The 20,215-nt window shown below is 44.5% G+C and overlaps 11 protein-coding genes across 11 annotated transcripts; 5 read left to right on the top strand and 6 right to left on the bottom strand.

Annotated features, from left to right (window-relative positions):
- Nucleotides 1–110: 110 nt before the first annotated feature.
- Nucleotides 111–1,708, top strand: O0I10_000789 (uncharacterized protein; the record flags this gene model as incomplete). Its single annotated transcript, XM_058480894.1, has 6 exons — nucleotides 111–356; nucleotides 419–863; nucleotides 921–1,013; nucleotides 1,079–1,254; nucleotides 1,310–1,399; nucleotides 1,466–1,708. The coding sequence occupies 6 exons, from the start codon at nucleotides 111–113 to the stop codon at nucleotides 1,706–1,708; spliced, it is 1,293 nt and encodes a 430-aa protein (XP_058348458.1).
- Nucleotides 1,709–2,030: 322 nt separating this feature from the next.
- On the top strand, nucleotides 2,031–3,902 carry O0I10_000788 (uncharacterized protein; the record flags this gene model as incomplete). Its single annotated transcript, XM_058480893.1, has 7 exons — nucleotides 2,031–2,096; nucleotides 2,156–2,302; nucleotides 2,396–2,485; nucleotides 2,558–2,648; nucleotides 2,724–2,817; nucleotides 2,894–3,171; nucleotides 3,223–3,902. The coding sequence occupies 7 exons, from the start codon at nucleotides 2,031–2,033 to the stop codon at nucleotides 3,900–3,902; spliced, it is 1,446 nt and encodes a 481-aa protein (XP_058348457.1).
- A 272-nt stretch (nucleotides 3,903–4,174) lies between these two features.
- On the top strand, nucleotides 4,175–4,899 carry O0I10_000787 (ubiquitin-like modifier hub1; the record flags this gene model as incomplete). Its single annotated transcript, XM_058480892.1, has 4 exons — nucleotides 4,175–4,202; nucleotides 4,268–4,509; nucleotides 4,582–4,795; nucleotides 4,856–4,899. The coding sequence occupies 4 exons, from the start codon at nucleotides 4,175–4,177 to the stop codon at nucleotides 4,897–4,899; spliced, it is 528 nt and encodes a 175-aa protein (XP_058348456.1).
- Nucleotides 4,900–4,931: 32 nt separating this feature from the next.
- On the bottom strand, nucleotides 4,932–5,842 carry O0I10_000786 (uncharacterized protein; the record flags this gene model as incomplete). Its single annotated transcript, XM_058480891.1, has 5 exons — nucleotides 4,932–4,993; nucleotides 5,062–5,413; nucleotides 5,471–5,505; nucleotides 5,569–5,653; nucleotides 5,717–5,842. The coding sequence occupies 5 exons, from the start codon at nucleotides 5,840–5,842 to the stop codon at nucleotides 4,932–4,934; spliced, it is 660 nt and encodes a 219-aa protein (XP_058348455.1).
- A 263-nt stretch (nucleotides 5,843–6,105) lies between these two features.
- On the bottom strand, nucleotides 6,106–8,992 carry O0I10_000785 (uncharacterized protein; the record flags this gene model as incomplete). Its single annotated transcript, XM_058480890.1, has 5 exons — nucleotides 6,106–7,709; nucleotides 7,770–8,075; nucleotides 8,145–8,177; nucleotides 8,263–8,569; nucleotides 8,636–8,992. The coding sequence occupies 5 exons, from the start codon at nucleotides 8,990–8,992 to the stop codon at nucleotides 6,106–6,108; spliced, it is 2,607 nt and encodes an 868-aa protein (XP_058348454.1).
- A 314-nt stretch (nucleotides 8,993–9,306) lies between these two features.
- O0I10_000784 (uncharacterized protein) lies at nucleotides 9,307–10,101 on the bottom strand (the record flags this gene model as incomplete). The annotated part of the gene is made up of 3 exons (XM_058480889.1): nucleotides 9,307–9,588; nucleotides 9,656–9,711; nucleotides 9,783–10,101. The coding sequence occupies 3 exons, from the start codon at nucleotides 10,099–10,101 to the stop codon at nucleotides 9,307–9,309; spliced, it is 657 nt and encodes a 218-aa protein (XP_058348453.1).
- A 662-nt stretch (nucleotides 10,102–10,763) lies between these two features.
- On the top strand, nucleotides 10,764–12,884 carry O0I10_000783 (uncharacterized protein; the record flags this gene model as incomplete). Its single annotated transcript, XM_058480888.1, has 7 exons — nucleotides 10,764–11,202; nucleotides 11,264–11,434; nucleotides 11,491–11,796; nucleotides 11,903–12,091; nucleotides 12,154–12,309; nucleotides 12,373–12,706; nucleotides 12,767–12,884. 7 exons carry the CDS (start codon nucleotides 10,764–10,766, stop codon nucleotides 12,882–12,884), a joined length of 1,713 nt encoding a protein of 570 aa, XP_058348452.1.
- Nucleotides 12,885–13,204: 320 nt separating this feature from the next.
- O0I10_000782 (uncharacterized protein) lies at nucleotides 13,205–15,773 on the top strand (the record flags this gene model as incomplete). Its single annotated transcript, XM_058480887.1, has 7 exons — nucleotides 13,205–13,429; nucleotides 13,491–13,579; nucleotides 13,628–13,930; nucleotides 13,994–14,108; nucleotides 14,164–14,284; nucleotides 14,339–14,943; nucleotides 15,009–15,773. The coding sequence occupies 7 exons, from the start codon at nucleotides 13,205–13,207 to the stop codon at nucleotides 15,771–15,773; spliced, it is 2,223 nt and encodes a 740-aa protein (XP_058348451.1).
- Nucleotides 15,774–16,002: 229 nt separating this feature from the next.
- O0I10_000781 (60S ribosomal protein L44) lies at nucleotides 16,003–16,422 on the bottom strand (the record flags this gene model as incomplete). Its single annotated transcript, XM_058480886.1, has 3 exons — nucleotides 16,003–16,097; nucleotides 16,165–16,309; nucleotides 16,357–16,422. The coding sequence occupies 3 exons, from the start codon at nucleotides 16,420–16,422 to the stop codon at nucleotides 16,003–16,005; spliced, it is 306 nt and encodes a 101-aa protein (XP_058348450.1).
- Nucleotides 16,423–16,740: 318 nt separating this feature from the next.
- Nucleotides 16,741–18,641, bottom strand: O0I10_000780 (uncharacterized protein; the record flags this gene model as incomplete). The annotated part of the gene is made up of 9 exons (XM_058480885.1): nucleotides 16,741–16,927; nucleotides 16,993–17,235; nucleotides 17,291–17,514; nucleotides 17,578–17,669; nucleotides 17,721–17,802; nucleotides 17,858–17,894; nucleotides 17,959–18,273; nucleotides 18,336–18,474; nucleotides 18,542–18,641. 9 exons carry the CDS (start codon nucleotides 18,639–18,641, stop codon nucleotides 16,741–16,743), a joined length of 1,419 nt encoding a protein of 472 aa, XP_058348449.1.
- Nucleotides 18,642–18,925: 284 nt separating this feature from the next.
- O0I10_000779 (uncharacterized protein) lies at nucleotides 18,926–19,642 on the bottom strand (the record flags this gene model as incomplete). The annotated part of the gene is made up of 1 exon (XM_058480884.1): nucleotides 18,926–19,642. The coding sequence occupies one exon, from the start codon at nucleotides 19,640–19,642 to the stop codon at nucleotides 18,926–18,928; it is 717 nt and encodes a 238-aa protein (XP_058348448.1).
- Between the last annotated feature and the right edge of the window lie 573 nt (nucleotides 19,643–20,215).

Raw genomic sequence — 20,215 nt, 5'->3', positions numbered from 1 at the left:
AGGGCGGAGTGATAATCCAAAGCATCTTCATCCCTGGCTTTTTCTATCTTTCCGGTCAAAAAATAATTCTTCTTCCCCCAAATCGCCGTTTGGCTCATTTGTTGTTGTCAATGTCTGCTTACCGATCGCTCTTGTCATCGTCAGCTCGTGTGCGTCTGACTCCTCGTGTTGCACAACACACTATGCCAGTGCGTCACTACAGCTCGCCACTCAAGGTCTTTATGGATACGATTCGAGATCAAATGAAGAAAAACAAGGACCTGCAAGAAGGTGTCAAGTCATTGCAAGACGAATCCGGTAAATTGGCCGAGAGCGATGCATTGAGAAAGGCAAAGGAAATGTATGAGAAGGCAAAGGTAAGAGGAAGTAAAAAGAACAAGAGAATGTGTATATGGATATTAACGACAACCATCATTAGGCCCAACAAAGTGAACAAAACGTGCGTCTTCGTGAAGCTTCTGAAAAGATCTCGCAAGCTGCAGGCAAAGTGGGAGAATCCGTGAACAAGCGTTTCAAGGAAGCTAGCGAGACTGAATTTGCAAAGGAGACCTCTGAGCGACTCAAGAAGGCAGCTGATAACATCAACAAGTCCACCGAGCCCCTTCGTAAGAATGAATACGTTGGCAAGATTGGTGATTCTTTCAAGACCGTTGTCAAGGATGAGAGTGGTCGATACACTGGTTTTGTGGATAAGGAGGCTCGTCGCAAGATGCGTGAGGAAGCTCAAAAGGCTGATGCTAGCAACCCTGCCAAGCGCACCGTTGCCGAGGATCCTAATGCTGGTGCATCGATTGTCATTCACAAGGACTCAAAGTGGAAGGAAAGCTGGAACAAGTTTAAGGAAGAGAACCCTGTCATGCAAGGTACGGCATCTTTTTACTATTTGATGGGCCCATCAATCTAACCTTTTCACTATCTAGGTATCTTCCGTGCTCGACGAAACTATGAGGAATCGGATAATCTTTTCGTCTCTTATACCCGTGCATTCACTGATCGCGTCTCGGAAACTTTTGGTATGTGTATTTTGGGTACAACAACAACGAAAAAGTCAACCTAATCGACATGTTTTATTACACAGGCTCCATCTTTGAGGAATCTGAACAAGCTCAAACTGTGCGTGCTCTCCAGATGATTGATCCCTCGTTCAACATGGACAAGTTTTTGCGTGAGGCCCGTACATACATCATCCCCGAAGTAATGGAAGCTTACCTCAAGGGTGACGTTGAATCTCTCAAGATGTGGTGTTCTGAAGCTGTAAGAATGAATGATTAGGGTGATGATGGCATACAAGGTACTAACATGTGTATAGACTTATAATGTTTTGACCGCTGTGATCCAAGCTCAGGTACAACAAGGATTGATCAGTGATTGCCGCATCCAAGATTTGCGTGATGTTGATGTAAGCATGGAAGGGAGATGGGGGATGGGTTACCAAATTGGGATATTAACGATGGGGGGTTTATAGCTCGTGGCTGCCAAGATTCTTGAAAATGACATTCCCGTGCTTGTGATGTCTTTCCGTACGCAAGAGATTATGCTCTTCCGCAATGCTAGGACGCATGAGATTGCATATGGTCAAGAGGATCGTATTGAACAAGTCACCTATGCATGTGTAATTACAAGGGAGCCTGAGGATTTGCAAAACCCCATCACCGGTGGTTGGAGAATAATAGACATGGCCAAGCACGACTCAAGACCCACATGGTAAACCAACCCTTTCATACATACGCACTCTCTACCCATCAACAACAACAACCCCCTTTTCCCCAGTCATTGTCGAATGTAATCTAGTACTATAGACTGTATAGAATCGCACATATACACCACCTCTCTCTCTCTCTTTGTCTCTCTTTGTTCAATATATAAAAAAGAAAACGAGTTTTTGCATGTTGAATTATTAGATCTATTTACTGTTGTCGGGTATCTTGGTAACCATTCACCCAACTTCCTCTTTTGTCTCGTTTCGAACGGAGCTAAAAGAGCACGCCTGTTCCTCTGGTGGTGTTCCCTTCTTGCAACTGCAACATCTTATGCCATCCGTCACACTACCCACAGCCCAGGACAAGAACATTGTTCGGAAAGCGTTGCCAACTTCAGTAATTGTCGTCATGGTCTCATGTCGCAACACCCTTTTTTCTCACATACATGGCTTTAGAAAATTCTGACGGCAGCTGTGGCTCGTCTTTATGTTGCCTCGCCAGATCCGAGCAGATGGTCGTATAGCAATCTATGGGGTGCTGCTGCATTCTGCAAGGACCGATCCAAAAACGACTCTTTTTTTATTCGACTTATTGATATCGAGGTACATTGACACGAGACGAGTAAACGATATGGGAGAGGGAGAATTTATTATGCTTGGCAACACTAACACATATGGACATTGTCTCATATATAGAATCACAAAGGCGTCATGTGGGAACAAGAGTTGTTTGAAGGATTTGAATATATGAATGACAAGCCATTCTTCCATACCTTTGAGACTGATGTAAGTTGAATTGGGGATCTCGGGCAATACTCGGTTATTCGCTATACTCATCATCACGTTGTTCAATAATAGGATTGTCTTGCTGGATTATTATTTGTGGATGAAGGAGAAGCTGAGACGTTTTACAAAAAGGTGATGCATCGAGATTCAATAAAGGTGGATGGTAAGTACAAATGACATGTATAGCTGGGGTGGGGAGGGAGGAAACAACCCTTGCTGATACAATGAATGATACTAGGTGACCAAGGAAAAGGTGGATTCATTAAGAAAATGGGACATCGAAAGTCTCGAGGTATTGACAAGAATCAAATCAGCGTTCCATCAGAGTTTAGGTTCGTCAAGTGACAAAAGGAGAACATTTTGGGATTGTGGCGTGAATAGGGCTAACAAGATGTTATTATTATACAGGCATGTTGGCCATATTGGATATACTCCCGAGAAAGGATTCAGCATTGAGAACAATGATCCCGAATGGAATGGTGTATTTGAACAGTTACGCTCTCTTGGTATCACTGCAGATGAAATCAATCAAAACCAGGATTTCATTCACGAGTTTTTGCAGCAACATAAAGGATCAGCCCCTACCAAACGCACAACAGGAACTCCACCTCCACCTCCACCTCCGAGTCGTGGACGTACTGCTTCAACAAAGAAGACTCCACCACCACCTCCTCCTCCACCTTCAAGTAAGTTACATCATCACTCTATATTGAATTTTACTCATTGTTCTATCTTAGGTCGTCGTGCACCTCCACCACCTCCACCTCCAAGACGTACTGCTAATGGTCGTAATCCACCTCCACCACCATCAAGAAGTCCAATTCCACCACCACCGCCACCAGTTGCACGTCCTTCAATTCCTGCAAATCCACCAGCTCCTCCTCAATTACCATCACGTGGTACAAGACAAATGCATCCATCTTCTCGACCCAATGTACCACCACCACCTCCACCTCCTCAACCTGCAATGGGTGCAGGTGCTCCACCACCTCCGCCACCTCCACCTCCTCCACCAATGGGCAATGCTGGAGCTCCACCACCGCCACCACCTCCTCCACCTCCTCCAATGGGTGGTGGTGATACTTCAGCTCCACCACCTCCCCCAGCCAATGTTCCACCAAGTAGTGATGGTCGTTCAAGTCTTATGGCATCCATTCGAGCAACAGGTGGTTTCTCATCTCTCAAAAAAGGAGGTACATTACGTTCTGTTCCAGCTGATTCTTCACCATCCTCATCACCTGGTAGTGGTGCAAGAACTGCAGCAGCTGTGGGTGCTGGTGCTGCTGTTGGTGCTGGTGCTGCTGCAGCTGCAGGAAGTGGTGATTTGGCATCAAGTTTGGCAGCTGTACTTCAACAACGCAAAACGGCTATGCAAAGTGATGACGAGTCTGATGAAGATGATGATGAATGGGAATAAATTAGATTGCATCTTATCCAACAATAATCACACGACTACTACTGCTATGGCATGCTTGTTTTTGGCTTGAAAGATGTTGTGTGATGAGCATAGCAACTGCTCCTTTCATCGAGATCGGTTATGTTTAACGTGAAGGCCACTTAAAAAAAGACCATTGAGTATCACTGGGAATGGGTTCATACATAGGACTTTTTGAGGCATACATGACATAAAAATCTCAGCCGTCGCTTTTTCCTGCAGACACCAACCCACTCTTTCCCACTCTATACATCATGTTGCGATTCAAAAAGCACGACAAGGGCAAGTGAGCAAGAGCCTCTTTTATTCAAATGGCAATGTGAAAAGTCTAACATGGGTATCAATAGCTGACAAGGATAGTGTTGAGAGCAAGCATCGCGACAAGGACGATCGTGATGACAGCCATCGATCCCGCCATCGTCACCGTTCTCGTTCAAGATCACCTCGTCGTCATCGATCACGGTCTCCAAGACGACGTTCTCGATCACCAAGAAGACACCGTCGTGATGATAGGAGTCGCTCTAGATCACCTAAACGCCGTCGATCCCCCAAGCCTGCTAGCAGCAGCAGCAGCAAAGATAAAGACAAGGTAAGCATTCTTTCTCTTTCAACCATATACAATGAGGGACTTGGATGGTTTATTGATGCAAATGATATTTAGCCCAAGAAAGTTGCCAAGCCTACACCCCAATACAATCTCATCGAAGTGGAAGTCAATGATCGACTGGGCAAAAAGGCGCGTGTCAAATGCAGCCCCAAAGATACTGTGGGTGATTTCAAGAAGCTTGTCGCAGCGCAGATTGGTACGGATCCCGCAAAGATTATTCTCAAAAAGTGGTACAAGGAGTACAAGGACCATATCACTTTGGATGATTGTAAGTGTTGGTTGCCATGGGGATACACGCAACGCAGTTAACTCATTCCATTTTTATTAGACGAGATCCATAATGGCATGAATTTGGAATTGTATTATCGTTAAATACACACATTGATATATATTCTCAAATGGGGTTATTGGGTCTTTGCCTTGATGTTGGGTTTGGGAACATGAAGTTTAGAGTGAATGTAAGCGCCTAAGTGTGTGATCATGAGTTCGTCAGTCTTTGTTATGTTGTTGTGCGTGAGTCAATCAATGCTTTACCTGCTTCATACATGCCGGCACAAAGGTTACCACAGCACATGAAAAAGGTCATGCGTCCGACGGTAGAGAATTCAGCAAGGAATGGGTATACCCAAAAGCCATTGCGAGTAAAGCAATAAGTGGACCAGCCAAGGTAAATGACAGTGAATACATAGATGGTGAGCACATGGGCCTTGGATCGTTTAAACTCGGCATCGAACACCAAAAAGTCGATCCATAACAACACAGCTGGCCAAAAATGCAACGCCATATCCAATGTCAATGGTAACTCAAAAGGCATCTCTTGGTCTGCAAGTAGGTCACGGCTGTAGAGTACCATGGGCCAATACAACAATGTGATTAAACCTTCCATCTATCATAACAACACAATGAGCCATCTAACTTTTGTGTGCCTTTCAATTCGACTTACAGGTGTAGCCACATAGGCAATGTGACGATAGAACCCTGAATAATGTGTTGTTCCCCTTTTAGCATCATCACCCTACTGCTGCATGCATGCATAATTACCTTCCAGGGCACCAGGAACAGCAAAACGCAAGATTTTCAATGCAAACGCCAGCGTTGCCACGCTCAGACCAATCATGGTAAGGAACTGTATCCATGTCAACGCGATGAACAAATCGTCCTTGTTGCCATTTGGCTTCATTGTGCTTACTTGGAAGATGCCACCAAACCCAATTTCGGGTGGGAAGACGCCAACAACCGAGAAACCATAGCAATTGGAAATGAAGCCAACGATATTAAGAGCAAGACGTGCCCACGGCTTGTCTACAATAGCCATATTGTACAAAAAGAATGAAACAAGGAAAAAAGGAGCAAGTTCGCACACCCAAAACCGATATGGATTTCGGCCCGATTCATCCGTGTGTGTGTGTGTGTGCAACATTTTGGTATTCATCACTTTTAGGTTGTCTAAATAATTTTGTAGTGTATTCATATATGAGTAAAAAAGAGAAAGGGATTAACAATACATTGTATAGATATACATAGATGCGGGGAGATGTTTGTATATGTTTGTTTCAATGGAGGTGGATATACTTGTTGTTAGCGACCTGTAGCAGATGTATCGGCCACCATCTTGTCAAGCTCTGTCAATAGTGTGTGACCAATGCTTCGGAACACTTTGGCATAAGGTGATTCATCACCCTCTCTAATTTTGACACCCAAGCGACCACCAGCCAAACGTGCTTGATAGACCATGATCGTGAATCGCAATGTCTTTTCTCCCTTTAATCCTGCAGCTGTTGGATCCTCAAGAATATCTTCATCCTTTAACAACTTTGTCCAATCAGGATAATCGCATTCACACGTTAATGCAAATGGATCAGAGGGTACGGGCTGTGTGCGCACATTTCTCAACCATAATAAATTGGTAAGATCATCCAAGAGCCGTTGGGGGGTACTGCGATAGAGATGGCGTCGGTTGAAATTGAATAAGCTTCGTGGTTGTTGTTGGGGTGATGATGGTGAGGGTGTCGTATGATGACTGATACCACTGCTACTGCTATGGCTCATAGCATCTACATCTCGATCCGCTGATTCGGACATGCGTCTTCCAGGTGCTGAAGTCGTTGTAGCTGATTTACTCATGGTAGGTGTTGTTGTGCTACTGCTACCACCATCCAATGAGGGTCGAGTATAACGTGATCCTCGGCTAATGGATAATCGACGCCATGATGACCTTGGCTTATCACTGTTATCCTTTGGATCCACTTTGAGAAATTGTTGAAAGGTGCTCTTTTTCCCTGTATTGGAAGGTGATGATGACTCTTGTGATTGATGATAAGGCGAAGAAGAAGAAGTAGCAGCTGCAGCAGCAGGGTGGTTATGAGGTGAATTGGTAGGTAAAGGCGGTGGTGATTGAGGATCCTCCATGGATTGTCGATGGATGTTTGTATTGGGAAGCATAGCACCAAGACGACGTACAGCACTTCGACTACGTGCAAGAAGAGTAGATGACATACTGCGTGCACTATTGGAACGTGAAAGCACACTGCCTGATCTTCCAATGCCAACAGAGCTTGCATTGTTGGTGGTGTTATCAAGTCGAGAAGTACTTGGAGCACGTTCAGTCTTACGACGCACAAGACCTGGTTCGGCACGTGATGATGGAGTAATAGTGCTGTTGGAACGTCGAAGCGTTGGTACAGATTGAGTGGCTGTATTGGCAGTTTGTTGACCACGCTTGAGATGACGTTGACGCTTTTCATATTCACGTTTCTCCTTGCAAAGATAATACACCGACACCAATGGATCATACATGGCTGGCAACGACAATGGATCATCTTGTATCACTGAGGATCTCTTTGTACGAATATTGAGTCGCCAACGTGATCGTGACAATTGATCTTGATTCATCAATTGTTGCTGATAGTTGTGATCGATTTGTGCAGCGGCTTGTCGATAAGCGGGATCGTTGATCTTTTTCTCGAGCTTTGCATAGATCTCATGCTCTTCCCCAAATCCAAATCCACGCATTCCTTGAACAATATCCATATCAATCGAATCAATGGGTTGTCGATGTGGAAGATGGTTCACAATAGGTTCATCATATCCTCGCGTCATCCATGGGTGCGTCAATATTTGATTGAGCGTTGCACGTCGTTTAGGATCCACCACCAAGATACGAGTCAACAAATCAACACAATCTATTCACGTGATGTTAATGACACTTTTCCCCAACAATCCCATTTTTTCCCTTTTCTTACCTCTGCTTAAATGTTCTGGATAGCCGTCCACTTGACCAGCCTTGATCTTTGCATGAAGAGCAGGGAGACTTGTATCATCAAAGGGGACTCGACCACATACCAAGACATAGAGAACCACACCAAAGCTCCAAACATCGACTTCAGGGCCGGTATAAGGACGAGCGCGAAGTAATTCGGGAGCGGCGAAATAGAGGGAGCCACAAAAAGTGCTGAGGAGGCGTGATGGAGAATAAATGTTGGATAAGCCAAAGTCAATGATCTTGACATCTTCGTTCCGGGTCAACATGATGTTTTCTATTTTGAGATCTATCCAAAAGTGGCAAATCCGAACATGGATGAGATGTAAATCCTCCATTTACATGAAACCCAACTTACCCCGATGTACAATGGAATTGCGGTGGCAATAATCTAATTGAATTGGGATGGGATGTAGATCGCCCATCATCATGAGTAAATAAATCATTAAATCCTCCTCCTCCTTCCTTGTACTTACCAAGGGCACTGGCAATTTGTCTTGCAAACTTGCGGGCTTGTTTCTCACGCAATTTGCCATGATTGATAATGTAATCCAAGAGTTGACCACCATCCACATACTCCAAAAACATGTAATAATAGTCGCCTTCATTGATCCATTCTCTGAGTTGACAAATGTTGGGATGTCGTAGGAGTTGCATCAAGGCCATCTCACGTATGGTCCGCTGTTCACGCTCTTGTGGTGTATCCTTGGGATCTTTGGCTTTACTTGTATCGACATCGGCTAAAGCGGCTAGATTGATCTTGGGCATCACCTTGACTGCATACTGGACATATGGATCATCATCAATTGGGAGTTGTACGCATAATAATAACAATGAAAGTGTGCGTACCTGTTGTCTGTCGCTATCCGTCAAGCAAGTTGCAAGCTTCACTTTGCCCATACTACCAGCCCCAATGGTCTTTCGATTGATTACATAGTTGCCAATGCGAATGACTTTGCGTCTTTCAGATGGGCGTCTCGATGCCGAAGTGCTGTCTTGGTTCTGCTGCTGCTTTCGTTTTTCTAATGCACTTGTTTGACTGCGTGTGCTGCTATGGCGTTGTAATGAAGCGTCATTGGAGGGTTCAAGGGTGTTTGACCTGACAGATGGGGTTCGACGAGGCAAGATCTCGGGGTCTCGTGTGGCTGTTGTGGTAGGTGCGTTACCACTAGCTGCAATAGGCGGGGCAAGTGTAGCGGCGGTCATGGCAACCGAAAGGAAAGGAAAGGGAGAATAAGGGGGTAAAAGAGAAGGGGGGAATAGAGAGAGAGAAAGAGAAAGAGGTGTGTGTGATATGAAAGACTCTTTTTTACTTTCTTTCTCTCACTTTAACAAAGACCCCTCTCGCCTCTCTCAATGATTCTCTCTCAATGGCATGTGTGTCACGCTTGTGTTACTGGAATGCATCAGCCTTCATGTAAGAAAATGGTAGCCCACCTTGCTGTATCTTGTCATTTACTGTGGTACACACTCTACTCCTCTATTTATGCTACACGTTCCTTGTTTATTGACGCTATTTGCTACTTGTTAATGGCTAAGGTGGTAGTAATGGATGATGGTACAGGAGACGAGGACACGGGTGAAGGGGGTGGCTGCTGTTGTCGTAATTTCATTATTGCCAAACGCTCTATGGCTTCCTGTTCGTTACGCACCGCATTATTCATATACTTGTAATGCTCGAGATAGCGTTGAATAAATGCACATGTTGGGATCACAAGCTTGTTGTTCTCCTCTGCCCATTGAAAGGCTCGTCGTGCCAATAGATCACCCAACCCCAATTGTCGATAACTTTCAGGGATTTCCTAAAATCATGACCAGAATCAGGCTTCGATTCAAAGATCCATCATCATCATCATTATGATTACTTACCGTATGATAAAAATCGACTAATAAATGCAATCGGGTTGGAAGATAGCATAATGCAGCTAATTGACACTGATGAGTAACAAGCACTCCTACTACTATTCTCCGCCCGCCGCCCTCTTATTGACATTACCAATTCGACCTTGAGAATCCAACTTTATCTTGAACATGCATGCATTGGTATCATGAATAATATCGCTGGATCGAAAACGAACATTGGATGTGGTGTTGCTGGATGCGATAATCCTTGTCTTTTGAGGATGCTTGATGGGGCTATCTTCGGGGTTGATATTACGCTTTCGTCCAGTGCTTGATGATGAAGAGCTGTCAATTGAATGCTGTGGATGATTTGATTTCAACCGTTGACTCAGTGTGGATTGGGCATAGCGTGGTAAACGTTGACTTGCTGCTGCTGTTGTTGTTGAAGGAGGTGTAGGAAGAGGAGGTACCATAGTGTGTGCAATGGAGTCAATGGACGAACAAAGATGCCGATCTGGGATTCTTCTCAAAGTACGATCAACGGCGAATGAAGCCGAGCAAGAGAGTTTTCTTCTCTTTGGGCCTAGTGGCCTGGAATAGCGATCAGTGTGAATGGTCAAACCGGGGTATGGAAAGAGGAAGAGAAGGGTAATACGTATGGCGTAATTTTCGATGAGAAAGGGAGTGGAAAAAGAGAGAAAAAGAGAGAGAGAGAGAGAGTAAGAGTGAGAAGGGGGAAAAGACAAGATAAAGGGATTGGGTGACTAAAGGGGTGTGTGAGTGTGTGTGTTATTCAATCAACAAACACCACCACCACAAGCTTGACGACATGGTTCTCAACATGTGCTTGGTCTGCATAAAAATCAAGCTTGGTGGTCTTTGACTACCTCTTGTGATACCAACAATGATATATCAATATTGACATACCCGCATCAGCGACATCCATTATTCCTGCATTGTATTGTAACACCCCCACTTGTGATGAACAATGGACACCCGCCGCTCTCAAGCCCGACATTAGCAAATCAGATCTTGAGCTGCAGCTGCCTCGGGAGAAAAAAGCCCATGCATTTAGTTTCATGATTTTCTTTTTTTCTTTTTTCTTCTTCTTTAACCATATCTCATTCTTCTTCTCATGTCCAACTCGGAACAAAACAACTCTTGGGCTGATATTGCTGCTCATCACAAAGACAAAGGAGGAAACAAGCAACGGGCTACTGATCCATCATCATCAGCTGCTTCCACTACGACGAACCCTGAGCAACGTGTTCCATCCATCGATGACGCGCCTGGTGGTAGTAGTAATAACTTTCCTCTTCCTCAAGAAACCGTAAAGGATAAATCACCTTCTTCCTCGGGTGTCAGTGATCTCTTGAACCAATCTGGCGAGTTGATAGATGAGGAAGAAGCAAACAATACCCTGTCTCCCGAAAGATCTTATGCTTTTGTCAGTGATTTTCCATCACCCCAGGAAGCTGCTCGTCGTGAAAAAGCAAAGAGTCCAACACCCTCCCATACTTCATCCACAGGCGTAGGTGATTTACTTAACAACAACAACAACAATGAGCATAAAGGTACATGTGATGACACATTATACATAAAAACGACACACATTCATTGACACGTGTATATAAGCAAACAAAGAGGACACCACAATCCCACCTCATCCTGCTCGCTCTTTTGCCAATGTTGCTGGTAACAAGGATTTTCCCAATATGCCGGCTCCAGAGGAAAACACCTTGTCGTCTTCCACTGATAGTTTATCCGATCTTCCTGATGTAAAGGAAATGCTATCATCGCCATCAGGTAAAAGAAGAAGGAACATTGGGAAAATGATGGTTGTTTACACGTTTATTATGTAGTCAAAGTGCCACCACCACCAGCATCACAAAGCTTTGCAAAGATGGCTGCTAAACCAGCACCTGTTGAAGAAAAGCCTAGTGAGCGTCTTGAAGCTATTGAGCAACAGAATCGACAACAACGACAACAACAAAAAGATGCTTTACCACAGCATACGCATGACGACTTTCCTACCTTGCAACAAGCCAACCAGATGGCTGAGAACAATGTGGATCATAATCAGCCCAAGGAGCGTGCTATGTTTACAGAGATTTCGAAGCTCTCCGAAGCTGTGGATGCAGCTGCTGCCGATAGGCCTCAAGAAGAAGGTAAGGTGGTGGTGGCTCGAGCTTTTCTTTCTCTGATGTCATGATGTTGACATGCGTGCGACATGATGTCATTTTACTAAATCCGACAATCAATTCCCCGCCATAGATACAGCAACGGCTCCAAATGATGTCAAGGCCTCCTTTGCCAGTGTCACTGGTAGCAACCTTGACGTGGCACCCCCTTCTGCATCACCTCAACCTGTACCACAACATCCTGTGTTTGATGAAGAAACTGTCATGCTTGAAAATACGCGACGTGAGATTCGTCGATGGCGTCAAAAGGAACCTGGTGAAGGTAAGAGGGATCATTTTGGCGCACACTCCTACCCTATGCTAACATGGATTTATCTATAAAAGAAATCACACCTGAAATGAAACCAATGGAAGAACAACGTGAAGAAAGGGTCAAGGAACGTGAAGCAGAAACGGTGGGACCTGCTGAACTCGAACAACGTGTACAATCCTTTGACAGGTCGAAACGAGGCAAGATTACGATTTGGGATACGTTCAGAGGTAAACAAAGACATGCTCCATTGAGGGGGGTTTATTATTAGTATACTCATCCATGATACATAGCATTGCGTGGTTTGGGATATTCGTGCTTGACAGCCCTCCCTGCTACATTCCTACTTCATTTACGTCTATCACCACTCACATCGCCTTATCGGTTCCCATTCTTTTATCGATCCATTAGCGATCTTCTCACGCTTCCCATTTATGTGAATCGTGTTCCTGCAGCATTGACTATCGGTAGTCCTCTTCTTGGTGGTCAACGTTCACATGAACTCGTTCGCAAGTATGGTAGTGAAACTACAACACAAGGCAAATCCATGCGTGGTCTTGGTTTCTGGGCTGGTATGCGTGGTATTGGTGCATGTGAAAATTTACGATGGTGGCAATTTGCTCCTCGGTAGGTGGTCTCATGGATGATGGATTGAACATAAAGATACTTATACTATCATGGTTGTAGGATCATTCATCGTCTTCAATGGTTCATGATTTACACAATGTTGCAGGATCCACAATCTCATTTGGTGAGTGAAGGCGTCCTTGCAAGTCTTCCCTCCTCTTCCACCTCCTCGGCTTAAAATAGACTGCCCACCCTGCTTCCCATCATCAATCCATTGTACAGACATCATCATTGTTATAAATAGGAAACATCAACAACTAATGTGTATGTGTAATAAAAAGGCCATCTGTTATTTGCATAAAGACTATAGCAACGGGGGGTGTATCTATTTTGCTATGGCAACGGCTGCTTGTTGTAATGCAAATGCTAAAGTGACACCAAAAGAGCAGTAATGTACGCATGTGTGCAACCACCTCTCTTTATCCCAGAAATATCCACAGCGCCAGCTCGCTTCCCTTTTTTCATTGACGCCAACTTCGATTGAACCATTGCCGAGTAATGAAGCTGTCAGCGTCCATCTGGGCTTGCGTTCTCGCTCTCTTCATTGCGGGATGGCGATCTATACAACTCTATCGTTCTTCGACTGCTGTTCTTTCACCCAATGCATTGAAGGATGGGTCGACATTACCGAGCGAAATACACCCTCCTCGTCGTTACAGCAAAGACATTGATGAAGATGATATCATGAAGGATAATACAGAAAAGTTGTTCTATTTTGTTCAGGTACAACAAGGATGTCGATGATGTGTGTATGTCTTTGTACCAACACGCTAGCTGATAATAGATATCAGACCTTCACTTGTCCAAATTTCGATCTCATGGCTACACAAACCACTTTTTGCATTTCCTGCAGTCGATTCTTCCAACAATGAGGTATAGTAAAAGAGCTCATAATGGATCATTGTTATTGACATTGAATAGTCCTGAATTCGTAGTGGTGACAGGTGACTTGACCGATGCAAAGGATGCCAAGGCCATCAAGACGGGCCAATACAAGGAAGAATGGGAGATGTACAAGGAAGCAGTACAACAAGGTTCTTTGGGTATCCCTTGGTACGACATGAAAGGCAACCATGACTCGTTCAATCTCGCATCCCACAATGCATCCACCGATCTATACCGTGACTATGGCAAGAGCGCCAAATTACTTGAGAATGAAGGAATCTACAGCTGGGATATCGTCAAGCCATTTGGAAAGTACCGATTTGTTGTAGCAGATGCCACGTAAGGATCAACCTATATATACATGGAGGCATTGAGCTGATGATGGTGATGGTGATGATGTAGCCCTAAACGTGGACCAGCACGACCACTCAATTTCTTTGGTTATCTAACATCGGCCGCAATGAACAAGTTGGAGGAAGCTATCTTGACCCCAGAACTATACAATCATACCTTTATGGTAAGTGTGTGTTGTTGTATGGCAAGAAATGGATACCAACAATGGATGATTATAGTTCTCTCATTATCCTACAACGACCATGATTTTTGGCGAATCGGCTCGCGGCCACAGTTACAAGGATCTTTCCCATCGTCTCAGTGTTTATTTTTGTGGTCATCTGCATCGACTTGTGGCGGGTAAGGATTTCATTTGTGGACATCACGAGGATCGGTAATAACGACATTTGACAGGTTTGGGGGATGTATTGAAAAGATACAACTATGGCACTGATCATTTGGAGCTTGAATTGGCGGACATGAAAGACCATGGTGCTTTTCGTATTGTGGCGGTGGACCATGACATGATTACCTTTGTCGACGCTGAGCTACCTATTGACCAGATTCAAGATGATGACAAGGTGCTAGAACTACCACCTGATAAACGAGTCCCATGGCCAAAGCCGATCACTACGCCACCTGTGGTCATTATCACCAATCCAAAAGATGCACGCTATTTATTGGCAGACAAAGAACCCTATCACTTGCCCAAAAGGAGCACCCATATTCGCTTCTTGGTGTTTTCCGATGCCGTTCCCCAACGGCTACGTATACGTATCTTGGTCGATGAAAAGCGACATCCATTCCCTGCCAAATTTGTCGGCACCAAGGAACTACCATTATGGGTATCTGAATGGGATCCTAACGACTTTGATGATATGGAATCGCACGTGATCCGAATTGAAGCAGAATATGATGGTACCGGAGAGGCAACGACGATGTTCAGGATGGATTCGATGCGACTTAGTATTGCCGGTGGTTTTGGTGAATGGTTGATTGGAGCCCATATGTCCTATTTGGTAAGCAAGCAGTAAGGGAAACAAAAAAGAAAAGAGTACAATGAACTCACCTTTTCTTTGTCTAGTTGCGCACTCTTTCTCTTTTTGGCATTTTCGTCATGGTGTTGTTATTGTTGGGACCGCCATTATATCGAGGAATATGGAACAAGGACCAAGGACGCATTGCCAGTAGCCTTTTATGCAAGATTCATGAGATTGATCAATATCCCACGTGTGGCCCGTTCGACTTTGTGCAACGTCAAGTGCTACTGTGGCTCTTGCGATTTATGCAACTTGGACATGATCAACCTGCCATTTGGTACACAACCTTTTATTATTTGATGATCCTGCTGATGCTACCATGGTTCCAAGCCGAGTTCATTCCGTCAGGTGCAACCGATGCTGAACGCTATGGCTTATTCTACATTTGGGGCCTCGCTTTTGGCAATGATTGGGTCCCGTTGGCGGATTCTTGGAAGTATGCCTTTACTCAATTGGTCTTTGATTTGGGTGTCTTTCTTTTGCTGTTTGCTTGGCGTGCGACTGAGGCTGTGGACCTTCATTGCCGTGGATCCTACAAAGGACGTCAACAAAAACGCCAATTGAATGAACACGCATGGTTCAAGGGCTTGGAGGTGATTTACTGGTTATGGCGTATGTCCCAACATATCACACTTGGATCATTTTATGGTGGATTGTACCCGACTTTGATCTTGAATGTATGGACTTGGTGGTTACTTTTTGTTGGTGCAATGCTCCTCCAGGGTAAAGGTGGATTATTCTCTAAAAAGCGACAACGTATACCCATTGTTGTACCTGGTTGTGCTGGTTGTAGTAGGGACGCTTCATAGAGATCACACTATTCTTTTTACATTTCCCTCCCCTTTCACCTTCCTAACGCATCCCGAACATTCATGCATGAGAAATAAAATAGAATTCGTCGCATATAGAAAAGCTCCATCATCATCTCCATCATAAAATAAACGATTGTTGATAGCTGATATTCGTCACGTCGTGTGCGTATATATCACAAACAAGACATCCGCAGGTTTATTCGACGAGTTGCATACGATACACAGTTTAGAAAACGAGAGCAGCACCCTTGGTCTTCTTGTCACCACCCAACTCGAAGTGCTTGCAACGCTTGATGGGGAGTTGCATCTTGTACTTGCAGGCTATGAAGAACATTATGCATCAGCCATTTTTTCCTACCCTTATCGATATCTCCCTATGATACATTACCAGTGCATTCAAGACGAAGGACAATCTTCTTGGTAGTCTTTGCCTTCTTGTGGAAAACGGGCTTGGTTTGACCACCATAACCGGATTGCTTACGGTCGTAACGTCTCTTACCCTGGGCGTAGAGCGAAGCCTTACCAGTCTTGTACTGGGTAACCTTGTGGGGAGTGTGCTTTCTGCACTTCTTGCCCTTGCAGAACGTGTTTCTGGTCTTGGGAATGTTAACCTGTCATGGGTGGTTGGAAAATGGCGGATCAGCATGGTGCCTCGTTCATATAAATAGCGTCGTTCGGGCCATCTCCTTCAATCTCTCATCCCATCCATCCATCGATTCATTCATTCATCCATCCATCGATCGTAGTCGTTGATATGAATCTCTCTCTTTCCCATTAGTGTCTTTCTATATCCTTCAACCTACCATGATGAACCGTCAATCAGCAAATGAGGAGGAAGTCTTGGTGGTCTGCCATCCAGTACAATTTTACCCAACCACGCCCGCTCCCCATCCGCTCAACACCAAATCCGGTAATTGGGCGGCGACTGCATATTAGTGTAATAAACTGCCTTTTGGCTCTTCTATTATTGAGTATCAGGAACGGCAATCAATGCACAATTCTCTAAGCTAGTTGATCTATCCACATAATATACAAGCTCTGCTTTGAAACCATGTTCCTCTAGATATCGCACACGCCCAATATCAATCACTCGTTTGCATTGAAAACCAATATCCTCTCGTTCTTGATGATCACGACCTGAGTAATGATTCCTAATAAACGATACCACCATCAATCAATGAACCCTCTTCCCTTAATTCCCTCACTAAAAGCTTACGTGCTTGCATCAGCATCGCCTTCTTCTCCTGCTATGCATGCATGGTCATCACCACCATCTTGCGTAGAGTTTTCACCATTCTTATCAGGTAAACCGCATATAGCCCAACTGCTCATCTTGCATAATCTGGCAAAGTCGATCTTTTCAAATCCGCTTGTTGTCAAGTAGGGGGTGTTGGGATACATTTCATAGCGACAAAGCTGATGGCAACAAAGTGCAATGATAATCCCGGATATAGGTGTCCTATGCATTCAATGAGTACAAGCTATATAGAATTATACAAAAGTCTTCCACTTACTTGTTACCATTGGCTCGTTCTTTTTCGACATAATTCATCAAGCACTTTAGGGTGATATCGGTTGCACTGCCACACAAATGCTTGGAAAAGGCCACCACCGGTTTACGTTGTCCTTTGTCGTCGGATAATGCTTGTACTCGAGACAATTCCAAATCCTTGATATCAATCGTAATCCGTTGCACAGTCGACTTTTTCTCTGAATGGCCCAATAAAGCATTATCCACCTAAATGCTCATGACAACATCTTAGTATCATCATTGCTACTACAACCTTTGAATATCATCTACCTTGTTTCGCACCAGTTTTCGATCCACCAAAACATAGGTCGCTTCACCATTCACCTCACCCAGAGCATTCTTTAGGTAATGAGAAGTCTCACCTTGTTCATGTCAGCATAGGATCATCTCCTTGCATGGAAAACGTCCCTTACCTTTACCAGCACCAAATTCAATAAAACATGCACTCTTGTCATCCAACATGCCACATCGCTCCATATGTCCAAGTAAAGATGACTACATATCTCCTGTGTCAACCTATGTATGGGTTGCATCGAGTCATGTATCATACCTGTTGGTCAAGATGTTTGGTTCGCTTCACTTGCTCTCTAATCCAAACGTGAAGTGTTAAGTGCATGAAGCCTTTTAAACCACCCACGCATGCCAACCTACCTTTTGCTTTCAGCTGTGTCATTTTTCAACACCATCGTTTGAATGGGCGAAGGCAATTCCTGGTGATATGTCTTTTGGGTCTTGTCGATAATGGTATCCAAATCCTCCTTTGCAAGCTCGGATAGCTGAACGCGTACAAGCCAAGGTTGTGGATGCATATTCTTGTGTGAATAAATGGTCTTTTGAAACTCGAGTTCCTCGGTCGATAGTGGAAGGGAGCAATTGACATTGAGTGCGTGATACTGTTCGGGAGCACGTGGACGGGCATTGCATCGGCTCTTCAAATGTTCCTCCAAAACCTTTTCATACACTGTGCTGTAAGGTAGGGGAAAGTGGTCAATGCAAGAGGTATTTTTGTGACCTTTTACGACACGTACTGTGAAGGATCATATGGACAAGGAATACGGCGGTTGGATGTTGAATCAAGGTCATGGCTCAAATGCTCGCCACAATACTTGTTGGTCTTCTTGGCTAGTAGGCTGCAATATTTTCCCTTGTATGGAATCCAAAAGTGACCTATGCGCATTCAATGCTTAGATCCCACCCCAATCGATTGGCCATGCTGCCCTTGATCAAGACTTACATTGACCTGGCTTGTCAGGTGGTGGTGGAATGGGATCGCCTGGTCTTATCTTTTTCTTCTTTGCGACTTTGGATGGCTTGGCATGTGGCTCCTTGGGCATGGCAGATCGTTCTGAAATAAGGTGGCGGGAGGATAAAGAAGTCGGCGGCTGCACAACACACTCTCATCAATTTGACAACTTTTACACGTATAGCCTACCCCATATAATATTGCATGGCGACCATTCCCAGGCAACCCATCTGCTATATAGATACCCACCCCAACACACACAATCAACGAGATTCCCCTTTCAAAACATTCCCACAATGAAAAGATGTACAAACAATGAGCCTCATGCTGTACTACATGGATCTTGGAATCCCCATTTTATTCGATACAATCCATTTAATCATTCTTTTTTGCTAATGCCTCGACAATGGCATTGGCCACTGCAAACGAACTAGCTGGGTTTTGACCGGTCAACAAACGCGTGCCTTGACCAACGACATGTTCACCCCATGGTTCAGCAGCTTTGGAATATTTACCACCATGTTCACGAAGGCGGTCTTCAAGCATGAAAGGCATTTGGCTGCTAAGTTGGACTTGATCCTCTTCTGCATTGCTGAAACCGGTAACGTTGTGACCATCCACAAGATAACGTTCGCCGTTATTGATTTTGACATTGACAAGACCAGCTGGACCATGGCACACGGCACCCACAACACCACCACGTTCGTATACCTTGGCGACAATGTTGGCTGCATCCTTATTATCGGCCAAATCAAACATGGGACCATGACCACCCGGGAAAAAGACGCCCACAAGTTGATCAATATCGGCTGCTGACAAATCGCTTAGCTTTTCAGTGTTCTCCAATGCTGCGGTGATTTGCGCGTTGTTGAGGAACTCTTTGCATGTAGGATCGTCACGGAAAGCTTCTAAAGAGCTTGGGTCCAAAGGAGACTTGCCACCCAAAGGTGTCGCGTATCGGATGTTGTAATGCTTGGATAAGACATGGAGAGGATGAGCGACCTCGGGCAAGTAATAGCCGGTGGTCTTGCCCGTAGTGCCAAGTTGGCTGTGCGAGGTAAGAATGAATAGCAATGTACCCTTGGTTGACATGATGTTGATGATAAAAGTGATATGTATGGAAAGTAAAGAGTTGCTTGGTAACGCGTGTAATGCCCTTAAATACAAAAGCTAAGACATGGAGATTCAAACTTTCAAGGGATAAATAAAATGAATTCGGGTAACCCAACCACCTATCATCATCCACATTACACGAGCCATTTTATCAGATGACGTATGCACACAAAGCATTTACAGACACAGCACCATTAATGGATTAGTAAGCGTATTGTAGTAATGATATGGAACATGGAGGAAAGCCTTTATAGAGATAGCAGAGGGAGAGGGAGAGGGAGGCTACTACTTTTTGATAAGGGAAGTAACACTCACCACAAGGATTGCATTTTCATGCATCATGCAGCAGCCCCGCTACTTTTTGGGTCGACTCAAAATGTCTCGCGTTATTTCAATGCTGTTGAATGGAATAGCTCATGTTGACGTGCGACGATAAGCATCAACACCAATAATGCATTGAATATCTCGCAGGGTATTGGGATATTGACAAGGGTTTTGGTAGTGTGCGTGTGGTGTGGGACAAACCGCTTCTAGTTATGCGTGTGTAAAAAA

This window comes from Lichtheimia ornata (genome assembly GCF_029851405.1).
Source record: "Lichtheimia ornata isolate CBS 291.66 chromosome Unknown scaffold00002, whole genome shotgun sequence".
In the NCBI taxonomy this organism is placed as follows: domain Eukaryota; kingdom Fungi; phylum Mucoromycota; class Mucoromycetes; order Mucorales; family Lichtheimiaceae; genus Lichtheimia; species Lichtheimia ornata.
This window is presented reverse-complemented; position numbering and strand designations above follow the sequence as displayed.